The sequence below is a fragment of the Onychostruthus taczanowskii genome, unplaced genomic scaffold (genome assembly GCF_017590055.1).
Source record: "Onychostruthus taczanowskii isolate IOZ18803 unplaced genomic scaffold, ASM1759005v1 scaffold13, whole genome shotgun sequence".
Classification (NCBI taxonomy): domain Eukaryota; kingdom Metazoa; phylum Chordata; class Aves; order Passeriformes; family Passeridae; genus Onychostruthus; species Onychostruthus taczanowskii.
The window spans coordinates 5,880,791-5,900,276 of NW_024498462.1; the positions used below are offsets into that span (position 1 = coordinate 5,880,791).

The 19,486-nt window shown below is 39.0% G+C and overlaps 1 protein-coding gene across 2 annotated transcripts in view; it reads left to right on the forward strand.

The window, feature by feature from the left end:
• The window catches only part of TENM1 (teneurin transmembrane protein 1), a 227,078-nt gene that overhangs the window by 103,897 nt on the left and 103,695 nt on the right, over positions 1–19,486 (forward strand). For both annotated transcript variants that reach the window (XM_041396472.1, XM_041396471.1), the window contains exons 7-10: positions 1,301–1,511; positions 4,803–4,904; positions 5,945–6,139; positions 9,040–9,240. In XM_041396472.1, the coding sequence (XP_041252406.1) occupies positions 1,301–1,511; positions 4,803–4,904; positions 5,945–6,139; positions 9,040–9,240 (709 nt within the window). The remainder of the gene's footprint in view (positions 1–1,300; positions 1,512–4,802; positions 4,905–5,944; positions 6,140–9,039; positions 9,241–19,486) is intronic.

Genomic DNA, 19,486 nt, shown 5'->3' on the forward strand with positions numbered 1-19,486 from the left:
CACGCTTTCGGAGCAAAGAGGGAGGAAAGGACTGGCTGTAACCCATCTGGTTATCCTTTTTTTTACTGAGCTCTAGCAATACCTCAAACCATGCTCTCTCAGAGCACAGTGTCATACCAGAGAGGTCAGCAGATGTGACTCTGGGAGGCTGAACAGGTACACACTGTCCTGCTGCATAGATCCAGTGTCTTCTATGACAGGGACGGAATTCCAGTTGACTTGAAAATGCTTTAATTTTTTTATGATTCCCTTAAAACAAATAGATTGTACAGTCAGTCTAAAGAGTTAATAGAAAAGACAAAACTCTCTGGTTTCTAAAATTATTTTTGAGTGCTTACTCCTGGGGATTTTGCAAGAGAAAACCTAGCTAAGCAGTCACATGCAATATTGCTGGTCACATTCAACTTTTTTGTTTAGACCTAATGTATTTGGCATATGAAGCTGTCATTTCTATGGGTAGTAAATTTTTCATATTTCTTTATAGCAGAATCACACTCCACAGAGTATGATAAATATACATGGAATCATGGAAAGATTGTTTATAATGGACCACTGGAGATATCTACTGTAACCTCAGAAAATTTTTATTAGAGTTTTGATATTAGAAATAAGCACTTTCAGCTGTCATTGACTTTAATTGAAGCTGGATCTTCAGTTGAGCTGACAATGAGCTTTACTGAAAATGAGAATGCCTAAAAACCCAGAGAAATATATGTATTTCTTGAACAGGGATTCATAGAAATCTCTGCTGCTTTGAGGTTAACAGGCATTGTCAGCATCCACCTGGTATTAAGAACTTTCCTATAAAAAATATATACTTATTTGCATTACTAAAATTAAAGAAAAAGTATATTGTGGTTTTGATATCTGATAGTGATATCAAAGGGATTAAGGATTTAAAAATCTGGTATAGAACAACAGGTTTTTTATCTGCTCTTAGCATTTGAGATGAATAGCTGCATAGCACAGGCACTACACCTTGGGAATTTTGGAATTATTCCCATTGAAGAAGATGCAATTTCTGGGCTGAATCTGCGTATCTAGTGCAGCAAGTCTGATTTTACCCTGCCATAGCAAACAGCTGTGCCCGTTTGGATGCCACATTTCTGACCTATGATAATGCTTTTTTATATGTAAATTTAAGCTACATTGACTAGGTTATGCAATTGCTGTCTGCATTGGTGAATACTTAGGCAATTCCTCTTAAGATTTCAACTGTTTATTCATGTTTGAAGGAGACATGCAGAGTAGATTCATAAATATTTGCTAGGTGGTTAATTTTTGCTCATTATTATTTCAGTTCGATTTTGTAAAACTGATGGATGGAAAGCAGTTAATTAAACAGGAATCAAAAAACTCAGAGGAGCCTCAGCAAGCTCCCAGGAACCTGATCTTGACTTCACTGCAAGAGACAGGTTTCATCGAGTACATGGATCAAGGAGCTTGGCATATGGCATTCTACAATGATGGAAAGAAAGTAGAGCAAGTGTTTGTACTAACTACAGCTATTGGTAAGAAAAATCACAATATAATTGTTATTCTGATTATTACGTTGTAAAGACGTATTTGATGTATTCCAGCTCCTCTTAAGTATTCTCTTAAATATGTTTTATTTCAGCTTAGTTTAATTAACCTCAGTGGAGCAACATTGTGTTAAGCCAATATTAGACAAATAGCAATATTTATATATTAAAGATGGATGTTATCAAATTAAGTGTGATGTTTTCATGTGTTAAGATTTTTTTTATATGATAGCTTAAATGCTTGAATGATTTCTGCTGTTATCTTTTTCCAAGTAAAAGAGATTATATCTGCCCTCTCTACTTATGTGGTCCGTAAATCCTACAAAAATTATCCAGGCTTTAAGTCCTTATTTCCAGTATTTTAGTCAGCTGTAATTTAGAAAATCTTTTGTGATTTGTTTGTGAGTGTTGTTTGATGGATGGATGCTGAAATGCACAATTTTGTTTGGAATACAGAGGACAAATGCAGGAGGCAGTGTCCTGGTCGCAGATGAGATTCCTCCTGCCTTTTTAACATGCATAGGTGGGCAAGTGTTTGCAGATATAGGTGTTGTGAGTGAGCAGTCCTCACACATCGGTCTTTGTTGGAATTTAAATTTAGGTAAAGTGTTGTATTTATGACAGTCTCAGTTTGCTGCAAGACTTTAACCACTGTACCCTTTAGTTAACCTGTTCTACCATATGTTGAGCAAGATGTCTTTACTAGTAATGGACGTGCCATCTGCTCTTGAGAGCAAGTGGATACTATTTTTACTGTAAACACCTTGCAGAGCAGGACAGTATGATTCAAATATCCAGATTCTGAAGGACTTGGAAGAAAAAAATTAGGGATTCAGATAGAGTTGTAATGACTGGTTCTGGTATAAAATTTCATATTTGCTCTGTTCAAAAAAATTGAACTTCTACCGTTATTCAATTCCATCTGAGAAAATAAGAGTGAAGTAATTTATGAAGCGTCTTTGCAGATGCTCTACAAAGACCATAAAACCTGTCCAAACTCCATCCCAGCCCAGTGTCTAAATTCCTGATGCCTTGTTTATTTTTATTGTAAGACAGAGGGTTTAAATAATATTCCATTTAGTAGCATAATTTCTACTCCTCCCCTTTCCCCACACCCCCCACCCCCAAAATGAAATTAACTGCCAGACTTTAATTCATGTTGCATGTGGTAAAAATGTTGTTGTCCATCCCTTCTGTAGCCAGTAAGCAGAAGAGACTATGAAAGGGGGAAACATGTGAGCCACAGTGCAGGCAAGGATCCTTGTACTTCATCTTCAAAATGTCTGCAAGAAGATATTTTTGGGAAAAAGTCTGTTCATGCTGCTGCAAGGATCTACTGCTTGTACATTTGAGCATACTGCCAGCTATTGTGTTTTCATTTCTCCTAGTTTTCTGTGTATCATAACCTGATTGTTTCTTCTTTTCCATGCACAAAAGAAAAAATCTATATCCTTGATACATATATCTAGGATAGATATATCAAGGATATCTATATCTATATTTCTAGAGGATATATATCTATGTCCTTTATGTGAATCATAACTTGATTGTTTCTTCTTTTCCACAAAAAAAAAATAATTTAAAAACCCAACTATATCCTTGAGGCATTCTTCTTATTGTATTTGACATCCCTGCCAACAAAGGAATCAGCCAGGACCAGAAACCCTGAGTACAGAGCAAGAGCTTGGATGCATCTCTGCCAAATGCTCCTGAGAACCAGCCATGCTCCTCATCAGCATCTGTCCGATTATATTTCAAGATGCTCCATGTTGGTTATCTACAAAATTGATTTTTACTGAAATTCTGATCAGACTTTCCTGAGGAGGCTAAATTGCATGCAAAACGTGGCATGCCTCAAGTACTTCTGTGAACTAAATAAAGGACAGCCCAAACTGGACATTGGATAGAGGGGAAGTAACTTCTCAAACCATTCATTCTTCACTTCAGGTCAGTGTAGGGATCATTTGCCATGTGATTCTAGGAAAACTGAGAGAAGGCAGGCAAGTGCACACATAGAGAAATACAAGAGTTGATAATGAAAAGTAATATAACAAATTAGTAACAAGCAGCATTTCTGTGAAAAAAATCTTCCTTCTAAAAATGAGCAGGTTTTTTAACTTGGAAACAGACATCTGTGTACAGGTTGTGGATATCTGGTGAGCAGATGTATATCAAATGTCTGTTCTTTAGTATAAGCTGATAGCCTGAAAACAATGACTTTGTATAACCATGGGAGCTTTCAAGAGGAGCTAATCCTTATCTACGTGCCCATAATTATGACCAAAATATACTTATATCAGTTATTTTTATTAATTGTGTATCTGAGTTTTCTTCTTTCTCTTCAATTATTTTGTGGGAAAGGCGTCAAGTTTCCTATTTTCCTATAGCCAGAGGTGCTTCACCTCATCTCTTAGTGGATGTGGCCACTGGACAGTCCCTGCTCCCCTGGCTCCAGAGCCTCTCTCCCAGAGCCCCTCAGTCCTGGAGCTAGTCTGACAGTGACCTACTCCACACAGGATCATCTTAGCTTCAATTTACTTCATATTCTTTATGGAAAATCCATATAAATCAGTGAATCCACTGCATTCCTGTAGGAAATACATGTTTAAATTGGAACCAGCTAATCCATGTACAGATAGGAGCCTGTCCTCAGATGTGTGAGGTTAAGTGGCTTAATATCCAAAGCTGTGTGATAAAACATGGGTAAGTTTAAGATCAGAACTGAAGGTGGGTTTTTTTCCCTTCAAATCTAGTTCTTAGTTCTTTATTACATTGAATTTCATCACTGCACAAAAGATTATTTTTTTGTTTATCTGATTGTATAGAAGTAGAAATCTTGCCCTTCTCCAAGGGGTTCAATTCACATCGTTCAAATGAACACGATAGAAGGCAATTTACTCTATAAACAGGTTTCAAACAAATTACTTCAGCAAGAAAAGAAAGTGTTTAAGATGGACATTTTTCAGCAAATACTCAGGTTCCTGCAGTGCTTTTAATGGTGGTAAATTTTACATGAACACTTACTTTAAAAGCTTTTTGTTGTAATATAAATGATGCACCTGTTATCTCAAAGCTGTCAAGAAAAAATCTAATAAATATTTGTAAGCTGCTTGAACAGGAGTTTTGTTTTATGCTCCCTGTGAATGAAAATGGGCTTTTTACTGCTTCTGCACCTATTTGTATGTTGAGACGTGTCCTGCAGAGTGAGGTGAAGATGCCATTCATTTCAAATTCAACCAATTTATGTTTTCCTTTGTGCACAATTGCCTGAATAAACAGAAATCCTGGATGACTGCTCTACTAATTGCAATGGGAATGGAGAATGTATCTCAGGCCACTGTCACTGCTTCCCAGGATTCCTTGGTCCTGATTGTGCAAAAGGTAATCTCATATTAACTGACCCATGTTGCATGACAGGGATCATGATTATGGTGTGTGACTGCTGGGCTTGCAAAGATTCAAAGTGATTAAAGGAGATTAAATTCCTTTTTCCAGCCAGATGGCAGATACAATACCATCACACATGTGGAAAGTTTCTTTATGCTGTACTTGAGTTAACACGGATCAACCACTTCTCCCTCCCTGACTTTCAAATTTAATAGGTTCCTCCATCCACCTTTGCATGCTGTCTGTAATTGTAAAATACATTTTTTAATAGGTGTGTTAGCATATCATAATGTTTTCTGCTACTTAAAAGTGACAAACAGTTTCACTTTGGAGAAGACATAAGTAAATCAAATGCTTCTGTGGTCTTAACTTGAATAGGGTGCAGATAAGAAACCTAAAGCAGCTTAGAGACAGTTTTCCAGCATTAAGGCAAAAAAACATGTTAAGTGAGCTTACTTCTGTTTCAGATATTTCTGTCAGTATTATCCATTATCCACTGCATGTGATGTCCAGAAGTTCTTATGATTTCGCAATGTCTCCTCAAATGTAGGGTTTATTTTTTTAAGATTCAGTTGGCTCAGAAATTGATACTGGATTGTAAAAGTAAGCTTCCACATTGCTGCTTTACATACAGAACGGTAATGGCTACAATTTCAATGATATTAAGGCTTCTTAGAAGAAAAAATGCAGGGTCTTGCTTCAGTTCACAGGAAATAAATATTAATCTTACTGAAAATCAGGCACTCCTGCAAATTTTCTGCAGAGACCAATCAAGGGAGAGTTGGTTTTATCCTCTAAGATATCCCATTTCTGGTCAAAATTAAGGTATGCAAGAGAGGCAGACTGAGGAGACAAGGACATTGTATTACTGCTGCACTGCCTAGTTCAGAGATTTCAGTCTGTTACAACACTTGAACCAAATGAAGAATTGAGGAGCTGGAGTGGAAAAGCGATTTTACAGAACGATAAATGCAATAAATGTTAATCTATGTAAGTATGTAAATACATTAAAAAGGTCAATCTGCCTTCTTCAGATTCCTGTCCAGTGCTGTGCAGTGGAAATGGAGAATATGAGAAAGGTCACTGTGTGTGTCGAAACGGCTGGAAAGGTGCAGAGTGTGATGTTCCAGAAGAGCAGTGTATTGATCCAACCTGCTTTGGCCATGGTACCTGCATCATGGGCGTCTGCATCTGTGTCCCTGGATACAAAGGAGAGATTTGTGAGGAAGGTTTGTGAAATTTCCTTCTCTTTAGTCAGGGGGGTTGATTTTTGTCTTTAATTTCCACCTGGTTTAAGGTAGTTAAAAACTTACAGGTATGTGATCAGCTTTCTGTGAAGCAGAACTATTTTGCTCAAAACTACCGCTACTGTCTCACAGAAAGTAATGTTAAGATAGAAGTTTCTCAAAGGTAAAGGTATTCAGGTCTTGGTAACAGTCCTGTGGACTGATCACATAAAGTTCATGTTTTTATTTGAAAAGATAAAATTATTTATTTTTATTTGGCCAAAACCTCAGGGTAAGGCAGTCAGAAGATCATTTTAACAGAACTTAATGTGGTAGTTCTCCAAAGCAATCAGACTATTGTAATCAACTTTTCCCTTTTTCATTCTGTTACATCTTAGATTTTCTGACAATATAAAGCTGAAAGGGCAGCAAACAGGTTCGTTTACCAGAACATATTGTGCAATTCTGTTGTCATATGTCATTTTTACTGGGAGCCTTTGCTCATAGCACTAAACTGGCATCCTTTAAGGCTTGGCTAACAAAAAGTGGGAAATTCTGTGAGAAGAAGGTATTGTATTTTCGCTGCTTATGGTACTGATGTGTCTCTGCCCTCATCTATAAACAGAAGCAGTTGTTGTTTCCCTCAGCACGTCTGAGATTGCTCATCAGCTTTGACTTTCTTCCCTTGTGCATAGCCTCAGAAAGCAGAACTCTTCCTCGTGCTTTCCCTGATTTGATGATTTTTCACTAGTCCCCTTAGCCTGGAGCTCCTGACAGCATACTTCGTGTGTCCTGCTATAGAGATTTTCAGTAATTCTTTTGAGTAGCACACACAGGAGGCTTTTTATGTTGCTTGAATTCTCCAGTCAGAAAAATGTCCAGGATGAATTTGATAGATTTGACGTACCTGGAATGGTTTTTAAAGGGAGGATCAAGAGAATGCTTCTGACATAGTCAATTGTTGGTAGTTTCAGAAACCAAGAAAACCCAAATGGGAAAAAGCAAGTAATACACAGATTTCCTCAGTGAGGCCATGATGCTGAACAAGCCTGTGGCTGGTGAGAGGCTGACTGTTCTTTTTACTTGCTTTGTTTCTTGCCATAATGAGATCCTGCAAAACGGTTGGGGAAAAAAATGACATAAATGTACTCAGACAGCTATTGAAACTGAGACTGGGAAAACATTAGATTTTTACAGTAAGAAACTTATTTAAATTATAAAATAAGGTGTAATTATGTAGAAATAGTGAAATATGGTGGGTGAAACAAATCTGTGTAACCAAGTACAGTGGGGTTTTATTGTAACAGTGTGTCCTTGATATGACTGTTCAGTTTGTATTGTAAAACATAGCTTGTGCAGTAGTTAGGGAATTCTGTAAGGAATTAAGATTATTTTATTGTATGTAAACAAGATCTAGTGTTATAGCAGTGCTGTTAACAGACATAGCAACAGATGTACTATCCAGAGAGCACCAGTAACTGCATGTATTCATTGCTGTGAGGGTCCCTTGAATTTGTCCTGCCAGATTATCATTCCTAAAATGGAGTCCCTCTATTAATTTTAAAATATCAGCAAAATAAAGAGCTGTCTCAGGATGAGGGAAAATTGCTGTGTGTTTTTGTCCTATGCTTAGCAAGATGTGCATTGTCCAGAAACACTGATTCCCTCTCTCAGAATTACACTGTGCACAAGCCTAGAAGGCTGAAAGAGGTACAAAATAAATCCTGAAATAAAATGTTGACTTGGTGGCAAAGCAGTTCAAAAGATAAAGCTTTACTTCTTTATTTTTAGATTGAAAGTCCTGTAAACTGGAGGCCATTAATTTCTGTGTCTGAAGTATTTAGCTTTCCCTTCCTGAAGCAGAAAACATCTCTTCATTTCTGTAACACAGGATACTGTTTGTTAAGTTTACAGTTTAATTATTAAAACAGTACTTGTGCTGATACTTGAGAAATACATAGCAGAACTTTCAGTGTCTCTTTAACATCAGTCTGAAGCACAATATAACATCAATAGGCTTCTGGCTAATTGTTTCTCAGACCCCACAGATCCTTCAGCTCCACAGTCTTGCTGCAGCCTCCAGGGAAGGCTGGCTGCTTCCTGCTTAAAACCTGTCTTGTTAAAGCTGTGCTGGGGCTTTGTGAAAGAATGTGCTGCTCATACAACACTAACCAGCTGTTTTAAATTCCTCTACAGAGCTCCTGAATTTTTCACTAGGAATAGCTTAATCCAAATTGAGAACAAATTTAGTTCTTTGTTTGCAAATTGTTCATCAGTATATTAAGACTTTTATGAAGCTGTTCATTACCTGCAATTGCCCAGCACATGTTTTTCATGTGTATGGGATTTTTTATTTTTTTTTTACAGCAAGTATTGAGTCAGAGATTCACTGCTCAGTCTTAGTGGATGACCTTTTTTTTGTAGCAAATTTTCAGCTATAGAGATAGCTTTTCACAGGAAGGTGAAAGAATAAATCTTTCTTTTCCCAGATGTAAATAATACACAGTGCACTAATACCCAAATGGAAATGTATTGCACAATTACAGAATTAACTATTAATTGCTCCAGCTGTTTCCCAGCCCTACTACTGAAGCACAGACCGCACCAACTTAGACCAATAGATCTGTCCTGGGAATCTGTGTTTTAAAAATAAGACAAAATTCATGACAAGAGATTCACATGGCTTCTAACAGTTTATGTACTTGCTTTTTTCCTGTTTTCAACCCACCCTTTTGCACAGATGCTAACAGACTCTTTTTCCCTTGTGTTTGTTAACATTGTTTCAGTTGGGTATTTGCACAAAAATATCAACAAATTAATCCAAATCCCTGACGTATTTCACTAGTAAATAACCGTGAAGGTGTGAGTTTTGTGCTCTAAGTTGTGTATTCCCTGCTTTCCAGAGGACTGCCTGGATCCCATGTGCTCTGGCCACGGCGTGTGCGTGCAAGGGGAATGTCACTGCTCCACGGGCTGGGGCGGCGTGAACTGTGAGACGGCGCTGCCCGTGTGCCAGGAGCAGTGCTCGGGCCATGGCACCTTCCTCCTGGACACAGGACTCTGCAGCTGTGAGCCACAGTGGACAGGACCAGACTGCTCCACAGGTATGATGGACACTTGGCTTTGTCAGCATTGCCTGTGCGTTCTGCTGGAGGCGCAAAAGAAAGTAGTCGCTGTTGCTGTGCTAAGAGGAATTTAAAAAACAAGATAGGGATGAACCACGAGTACTGGGCATGGCACTTCAGGGGCTTGTCAGCAACTGGCTTTCAGTTGCCAAGGATAAGAAATGTATTTTCTCTGTGACAAAAATGTTTCTGTCTGGTGGCGTGACATTGAGAACAGTAGTCCTGCAAGAGGCAGATGCCTCCTGGCATGCACTGGGGGCAAATGTGGCTCTCACCTGAGGTGCTGAGCACCTGTCAGGCTCACGCAATCAGGGAATACACAGTTCCAAGAGAGACTGGGAAGATGTTTTAAAAAAATTCCAAATACAATGACTGATAAGTAAGAAAGCTCTGTCAAGAAAAAAATCTTTAAACAAAAAAAAGACCATAATTCTCTCACTCTGGGATAAAAACTCTCTTCCTCCTCAGAGGACCATCAAGGTTTGATCCCCCTAAACTGGATTAAGAGTTGAAATGGATTTCCTACATGCTTTATGCATTTACATTTCGTTTTCTTGAAATAAATGCACTCTGCACATTTTGCTCTGTAATGGAGCATGTCATTACCAATGTATGTACTACTATTTTTTCCCCTATAGAGCCCAGAGAGCCAGAATCTCAGATGATAAGTAGCACATCCCAGTAGAGAATAGATGCAAATGACAGATCTGCTGAATACTGTGGAATACAGCCAGTGGTCCAAGTCACCAATTTTTCTTAGAAATCATCATTCAGAAGAGCACTTGGAACAGTATAAATTTCTGCACAGATCTTCAAAGTGTGTGATTATGGTCTCTAAGTAGGGACTTATAAAATGCTCCTCTACATGATTAATTTTTAAGCAACAAAATATTGACCTGCTAATAATTTTCAGTGTTTGTTACAAGGACCTTGCATTCATTCTACACTCCAAAATTAATGCATGCAATTTTAGTCTGACACTGTCAGATATGGCACTTGCTTTGATAAGAATTGACTTTTTATTGGTTTTCAGCAAAAGCTTGGTTGCTTGCATTTTTTTCCTGTATTTTATTATATATTAAAAATACTATCTGAAGCTTAGTATTATAGTAGTATTTCCATTAATGCAGCAAATAATTAAGGAAGGTGTTAGTTATGTACTAATTTTTTACTCAAAAATATTGTAAACTAATTCTGTTTTGATACAACGTTATTGTAGCCCAGAAAGCAATGTTAGTCTCAGATGGGTCTGCTGTGTCAGCTGCATGGGGCAGTTAGATATTAAGTAAGGAATCAAAAGGCCAATAAATAACCTCCCATGCTGTTTTGAACATTTTTGGAAGGGAACCTCTTTATCTCCATCAGTAGGGAAAATACATCTCTTCATCCCTAGTGTATCCTGAGTTATCAAAGGATGCTTTTCCAACCACAAACAGGCAGCATAGCCAGATGCTTCAGACTTCTCCTTTCAAATATATGTTTCTTCTTAGGTGTTAGACTAGATTCAGGATGCTCTTGGCAATATGCTGTGTTAGACTGAAGTATAGATGTTCATTTGTGCTTGCGATGCTCTTCTTAGGATCAGTGATTGCTGTACATGTTGAAAATAAAGCTTGATTTTAGAGAGTAAGGAAGACATCAAATTAATTTAGTAAGGAAACATAAGAAGAGTAACAAGGTCACAATAAAGGAGTTGTCACATGTGAATGGATAAAGTTATGAGGTTCTGTGCAGTGAAGAGGATGAAATGAGTAAAGCACAGGCTGCTTGTCTGGAGTCAGACAACAGCAGAGCTCTGCAGCTGAGAAGCCAGCAGTCTCTCAGCCTGCCAGAAACCCTTGCACTTTGCCATCTCTGTACCACATCATTGTCAGTGCTGTGAAAATCTGCCTTTCTCTAGCACCTTGAAGAATATAGGCTCTTGCCTTGAGGATTTCTGTGTTCCCCAGCAAATTGCAAATACTTTCAAAACACAAGGATACATTATATTTATGGGATTTTTAAAATAGAAGTTAGTATATCTTGGCAGACTTAAACCAGGAGAATTAGAAAAGGTTCTAGAATGTTTTTGAATATATTGTTCCAGATACAGTGTGGCCCAACCTGAAGAGGGATGGGCCACCTCTGTGATACCTAACCCGACCTGCCCACCTCTGTCTCTTCAAACAATATAAACTTCCATTTTAAAAGTGGCAGACTGAGAAAAGACAAGAATCAGTATGGGTAGAGGAAGAGTGATGAAGGGTAACTGCGACCCGTGCATATCCTTAAGAATTACCAATGTTTGGAGGTCCAGCCTGAGCTCTGGAATCATTCATGGATTTTTTTGAGGCTGGAAAAGACCATGTTGTTCGTATTGTTTGATTTTCTTCAGAACATTACCAAAAAATAGCAATCATCCTTCAGAGTTTGCTTGACACTCATAGTTTCTGTTCAGTTTTTTGAAAGTGAAACTTCACACAGAGACTGAAAATTAAGGTAGTCTACCATTTCCTAGATAAATTGTTTCAATTGTGTCTGGCCCTCTCTGCTAAGAAGTGCCGCTTCCACTCCTAGTTCCAATAGGTGCAAAGTCTTGCAATCATGTTTCTTTCTGTGAGGTGAAAGACTGGCAAATTATTTTAAGTCCTTTCCAGTGTCCAGCCCGACCTCTGCTCTGACCTGTGGACTGGCACAACCCAATATCACTGCACCACCTCCAGATATTCCTTCTATTTCTGAAGTTATTGCTGAACAATTGCCATCCCTTGGGGGCCAGAAACTCCTCTTGCAGAACTCCAAAGCAGCTGTCAGGATATGTTTTCATTGTGTTTAAATTGGTTCTCAATAAAAGCAGTTCAATATGGCTTGAAAGTTGTTCAGGCACTTAGTATTGCTAGTCCTATACTACTTGTAAGACACAACTTAGGCTGGCTTTTTGTTCAGCTCTGTTAAGATCCATCCTTCCAATATTCCTAGGTGGATATCTGTTTCAGATATATTTGGCCTCTTTCCACCCTACAATATTGAACTTCCATGAAAAGTCATTTTCCTTTGTTAGCTCAGATTTCAATTTACCTCTCCCAGAGATTATGTGGTTTTCATTTAAGCTTTGCCTTGCTGCTTATGAGCATCTTTGTAAAGGCTCTTCCTATCAGCTAACTACAAACACACAGATAATATGCCTCTGATTCTTCTTTAGGCGGCATCAACTGAACTTCACCCTGGAAAGATTCTGGCAGATTTTTAGCTACACCAATCAAAACAACATTGTTGTGTCTTTTTGACAGCCATATGTGATCAGGAGAAGAAATTTTAAAAGTACCTTCTGTGTGTCTTTAGTTTATTATATGGACAAGATCAAAGTGTTCTAACTGTTCTATTTGGCTATAGACTGACATGTATTTACCATGAGGGAGGTGAATTAGCCTGTTGTGCCAGTTTGCCAACTGGCCTTAATGCTGAAAGTCAAAAACAAGCTGTGGCTTTCACTGCTTCAAAATTATATCAGTGTCAGAAATTTGTAGAGAAGCCACCCAGAGTTATTCCAGCAGAGTTCTTTTAAGTACTGTACCTGGGATACAGCTGTTATAATTCCAGGTGCAAGGATCCCAAGACTGCAGTCATTATTCAAGTAATACAGTTGATTCTTCCATTCCTACTGGTCTGGGCAGATGTTGCTTGCTGCCTTCACCTGTGATGTGGTCCATGTTGAAATACACAGAGATCCAGCATCTTCTTCTGCGGGAACTTTATTTCTTTAGTTGTTTTACTTGCTGTACCTTGAACAGTCATCTGTCCTGCTTTCCGCAGTATTCTTTGGACTGTACAAGGATTAAGGGGAGTTAGTTCCATTTTGCCTGAAGGGAGGCACAGGCATCAGGGTCAAGGTATGCTGATCTCAGACAGAGATCCACAGACATCTCTGAGAAGAGCTCTCTTTCACCACGTTGATTCTCAAAGTGTTTCCAAGACAAAAAGAAGCAGCACCAGCACTGCTACAGTTCTACATTGTCCAGGATGTTCCCAACAGCAACACCAGCCATACGGCAAACTGGTCATCTTCAAGCATTGAAATGGCTGTAGCTCATGCTAAAAGAAAGATGTGATTTCATCTCTCTAATAATTAGCCTGTGAAAAAACAAATGCTTCTCTGATATAAAGCACTGAAAATTAAAAATCCATGATAATGCTCACAACACAAATGAACACGTTCTGTTTTGGAATTAATTAGTTGCTATCTTGTTTATCACTTTGCCCATTTAATTTTAGGGTTTTTTCCTAGTTTGGTCATCCTTTGTCAAGTCACACCAAAGTGCTCAAAGACATTTAGCCATTACCAGTTTAGCCATCTGACAAGAGAAATGCCCAAGAGAAATGCACAAGAGACTGAGTTCCATTTCTCATTTAGTCTTCCCCTGCCCCTACAAGATGTGGAGAACAGAAATTTTCATACTTTGTTCCAAGTCAGACTGATTATATAATATGTTTTGTGAAAATCACCTGTACTGAAAAAGGTCATCCTTGGAGTGTTTCAGACCCTCAGCATCTTTACACCATGCTGAACCCTGTTATGATAGTATGTGAAAATCCATTATCAGTCAGACCTTCAGCATACATCTTGGCTGACCTGGGCAGTAGGGGTGTGATCTACCGATAAATGACACAGTCAGTAGGATGGCAGACTGATATTGCACTATTTTAATGTCACCAGGACTTCAGTATAGTCATCTTTCTACTTACTGTCTGTGGATCTTTGTTGCTTTATTTATAGGCTGTCACCCAAAATGCCTTGATGTTAATGAGTCATCTCCCCTTGAGGTGTCTAGGCAGTGCTTTTCAGAAAGAGAAAATCAAACTCGTGAGTCCTGACTGCTCCTGTCAGGTAGAAGGCAAGCTCTGGCTAATTGAAGGTGCAGCATCAACTGAACAAAAAAACTCCTCTTCTGTTCTCAGATTGACACCTTTAACATGGAGCCTTGAGATTAAAGGAGAGAAATCAAGAGAAAATGGGTGACAGAGTTGTTCAGGGGGGCAGAGCCTTGCATAAATTAGTGTAACTGCAGTGATACCAGCAGTGCAGTCCCAGTGTGTTTTAGGTGAGAATCCAGCCCTGAGTCACTAATTAATTGCAGCACTGTGCCTAAAATATTATAGACTGAGAAATCTGTGACAGAGCTGATGCCTCTGACATCCTGTCCTGCATTCATTTCTTTAGACTCTATTCAGACAAAGTAGGCCAGTTTCTGTCCCCTTACTCCAGGACATTTGTCATAATTCCTCTGAATCCATTTATATCACTGAAGCAACCTAATTATGATTGGGAAAAGAATACTGGCAGTTCTTAGTCACAAAAAACATTCATCCTAAAATGATTATATGGAGATGGTATATATTTAGCATATCTATTTTTGGTTAAGCTCTCCTAGCAAGATTGGTGGTAATTTTACAAAGGGTAAAAATGAATCAGCAGCCTCTTTCTTCGATATCTTGTGAAGCAAAAAAGTCTTTAAAACTGAAGGGCTTTGAAAAATGCAAAATGTTGTAATTGTTGTAAATTGATATGTGCAGAGTGGAGTAATTTAAAAATCATTAGAAGTCTGCATTTTTTACAGTAAAGTACTTCAAAAAGAAATTAAGGCATAATACAGTATATTAATATAGTTCAAGACATCTCAAATGGGTTTCAAAATTAAACATCAAAAACTGCAACTTGAAAAAATAATTAGGTGAACCCATTTCATCGTAACCAGAAACTCTTCAGGTTTAGGGAATTGCAATGTGTGGGTGTCAGTCGTTCTCATTTACCCAGGACAAGGGTGTTCACTACAAAGAGCTTGCAGTAGTGAAAATAGCCTTGAAATTTCCTCAGTACATGATGTAATGTTGTGCATTTTCTATAGACTGCTCAGTTGCACACTGGTGCTGCCACTCTGCTCCCTGTTTTAGACAAATCTCAAGAACTTTTCAATTATACTGGAAACGACCTTCTCTGTTTTGTTCTTAAGAAATGATGGACTTGCTTAATTTCGTCTAACTGTCCTCTTTCTGTAATTTGTGAGGCGCTTTGCCTGTTACGGCTCTGCTAATTAAAAGGATGATTGAAGTTCCCCTGCTGTACATTGTCTGACATTGTAGAAAGACTCTTCCCTACTACTGTATATTTCATTGAAGAGAAAAAAACAATGTGTGACTAGTTTGATTTGCATCTCCTGTAGAGTTGCAAGAGTTTGCAAAAATGTATCTGGTGAGCAAGGTTTCTATTAAAAACGTGCTAGTTAAAGATGGGAACGCTTAATATGTGTTGCTGCAGAATTTAAAACATGAGAAATTTAAGGCAGTGAAGAAGCACTGTAGTAAAAATTAATTATCCTTTATGTTTAAGTCAGTCCACAGAGAACCAAAAATACCTGATGTAGTAATTTATTGATTTAAGAAATAGGATAAGTCAAGGGCATGAGATATACAATGAGGAAACATGAGGTGTTTTTCAACTGAATGCTGCTTATTTCGCAGATATGCCAAAAATAATGGCCCTTTCCTTTCCTTTTTCTTCCTGAAAATTAAGATTCTTAATCTATTGCTGTATGCACCTCATTCAGCAATTAATGGAAATATTCTTCATTCCAATGTAAATGCAATTTAGTTAAGTCAGCTTTTATAAATCCTAGTCTAATCCACAGCAAGCTATTACTTTTTCCACAGGGTGGAGTCCACAGACCCACTTTTGGATCCCTCTATCTCAGCAACTCTTGGCTTATCCAGAAGGGAGATACCCAAATAGCTCTGGTGATGGCAGAATGGTTCTGTTTACCCTCCTCTGTGGAGGCTGACAGAGCCTTTCCTCTCTGTCTGCATGGCATCGTGCCTCTACAGGGAGTCCATCCTGTCAGGAACGTCCCCACTGTGCTTTGTGCTGGGCCAGCCCCAGGGAAGTGATGCTCCTTAGGATCCTTGGCAACTCCGGTGCAAGGCCCTGCAGATTGCAAAAGTAGAGCTGTTAACATAAAGCTGCTGTCATTATCTAGTAGCAAAACCTGGTAAGTGGGATTTCAGTAGCAACTCAGGTGCCAAAGTGGTTCAAGGACCTTTGAATTAGGTAGGGTAAGCAAGGGGTTTAAGGGTGTATATTTGTAGATAAATGCCTACATCCCTCTTTTACATCCCAACCTTATCACCTACGCAGGACTTAATGTCCTGAACAGGGGTTAAGAACCATGCTAAAACAACTGACAGGATATAGGATGGAAAGGTCTTTCCTGAACAGTCTGTGTTCAAGAAAATGTCAAGATGGATATTCTGACTTTGGAACTATTGTACTCCACAATAACCCTTTGTAAAAGAGGATCCTGAAGTAGAGGAGCTGTGGGAGAGTTCTGCTAGTGGATGCTGCAGTGGAGGGGGAAAAGTAGCCCAGATGAGCAACAGAACAGGAATGACATAGGAAATCTTCCACTTTTAATTTGCTAAGATTAATCCAAAGATTAAACTCTCACAAATTATCCATACCACCATGGTTTAAAGGAGGGCTCTTGTGTTAGAGTGACCTTCTGTCTCCTTATAGCTGAAAAAGCACAAATGGGAATTGTTAGAGCAAGGGTACAAAAGGGCAATAGAACAACTAGAGGTTTTGTCCTTCAGTGAATTTCGGAGCAACTATTGTGCAAAATGTGCTGCATCAGTCCCTAAAAAGCGGATATTTATAATATTTTTTGTTGTCATTGTAAGTGTTGTACAAAAATAGCTATCATTTCAACATATTTATGCAGCAGAGTCTGTGAATTTTAGCTTCCTCTGAAAATAGGCAATTGCTATTGGTAGAAGTCAAACCCATGAGAATTACCCTATGTAATCAATTTCTAAGGGTTTTGGTTGTGTATATTGTTGCAAGGGTAATATCTGTAGACATGTAAGGATTTCCCAGTCACTGCCCCCCTTAAGGACATCTTCTTAAATGTTTTGGCTCAATTAATATGTTTTAAATAAAATTAAATTTATAATAATTATCCAAGAATATTTGAATGGCAATGGGGCAAAAATTCCTTGTTTATTGTAGCTACAGTGTACATTCAGGTATGTCATTCTTCAGTCCAGGAAGCCTTGGCTATTTTATAAACAGTTTGTTAAAATAGTGTCTGTCACCTTGGGGTCCAAAATCATTCTCTAATGGAGCGCAGAGAGCCGATTGTTCACGTGACAGGAGATGGTTCAACTCCTGCTCTGGTACCCCTTATGCTGAATTCAAAAATGCCCTGAAGAAGGGTGGCCAGCCTGGTGGTGCCTCTGCCAGCTCTGAGGAGCTCGTACCAGGCTGCACAGAAAAAGTGCAAGTCATGAGCTGCACCTTTGGTTTGGCAGCAGTCAGGCAGAGAGCAGCTGCCAGATGCGTGCTGCTATTTCTGTTTGTGCTGCTGACACAGAGGAAGTTCTGCTTTATTTACTGGGAGCTGCTTTGTGTCTGCACTCACCTGCCCAGGCTCAGCTGTGAGCACAGGGACGTTTTCTCCCTGCCTGTGGATGGACACAGTGTTCATAGGCAGATGCTGAGTGCTGTGGAACTTGTGCTAATTGAGGCTACACTCCTTGGTTTTGTGCAAGAGCTTGTTATGCCTCACTGAGTTTGTCCAGGGAATTGTTTATTTGTGCTAAAACATGAGGAAGCAAGGCCAGCTTCTTCATCTGCTTTTGCTTTTGCCTGTGAACCTGAGATGTTACTTAGAAGCTGGTAATGACTTCTGATTTCTCACAAAATTTCTTCCTGTAATACAGATTGATTGTTGGGAACACACAGACCAAAGCCTTATTTTAGTTTATTCACTCTTTCATTGAATCATAGAATGACTTGGGTTTAAAGGCACCCTCCAAATTCCCTGCTGTGAACAGGAACATCTTCCAAGGATCAGGTTGTTCAGAGCCACATCCAACCTGGCACTGAACACTTCCAGGGATGAGGCACCCATGCTTCTCTGGACAACCTGTGTCTGTGACTTACCACCCTCAGAGTTAAGAATTTCTTCCTAATATCTAATCTAAACCTACCCTCTTTCAGTTTAAAGCCATTTCCCTGTGTCCTATCACTACATGCCTTTGTCCACTGTTCCTCTCCCTCCTCCTTGCTCCCTTCAGGTACTGGGAGGCCACAATTAGGTCACCCTGAAGCTTCTCTTTTCCAGTCTTAACATGATTTCCATCTGTCTATATGGACTGGCTCTTCAGTGAAAAAAATAAGATAAAAATCACATTCTTTTAAAAGCATTCAGTCCCAGTGCATAGATGTACATTCTGTACTCATTATCCCCTTTCCTTCTGTGTGCCAGCTCTGGGTCTGATTTGGGCAACAATGGCATCTCTGTCACTTTTGAGCTGCCACTGCTTTTACACAGATGAATCTGAATAGCTGTTCTTGTAATACATTGAGAAGTAATGCCAATGCACACCTTTTCAGCGTATTGAGCTCTTTCAAATAGGATAAGTAAAATATATCTTCATTACTGAAGTCAGCAAGTACATCCAACATTCAGGGCACAGACCACCACAATTTTTGAGAGTGGATACATATCCAAAGGTCATCCTGTAAGCCAGTGAATTGAGGATGGTGCCTACTTGTTGCAAATAATGCTTAAATAAATAAATACTTCCTTACTGGATATCACTAATCAAACTTAGTAATTAAATAATTGTGGAAAGCTTTACATTCTGAGCAGAACCCGAATCAGTGTTAACAACAGTTGTTCTGTGTACCACGGAAGGTTTAGTGCTTATATAGACATATCCTGATCCCCTCAGACAATCTGGTGAACTTTTGCTGAAAATAGGTGTCTCAAAATCTTTATTTTCTTTTGATGCTGTATTAGTTCAGGCTGCACCTGTGAGACAGCTATATTGTATGAACCTGCTGAGCCATCTCTTTGCCTGTTTCCCTTTTCCCCACAAAGCCATGATTGTTATCCATGTTCCTCATCTTTATCACAGGCCTCGTGCCTTCCCTGATTCTTGTGGTCTATCACTTGCTCAACAGGTTTCCCATTTTTCCTGCACAACTGGCTTTTCAGTCCAAGGAACTGTGACTTGCATTTCCCCTCTGTGAGCGAGCACAAAGGCATTGCTTTCATCTCGCTCATTACAGCTCATGACAGATTGTTCTGGACTGCTTTCATACTAGTCTCCTGATCAGACAAAATATCCAACAAGGGAGACTTTGCACAGCACTTCCTCTTGTGGTTCTTGGGGTGTTGCAGAGGATTTC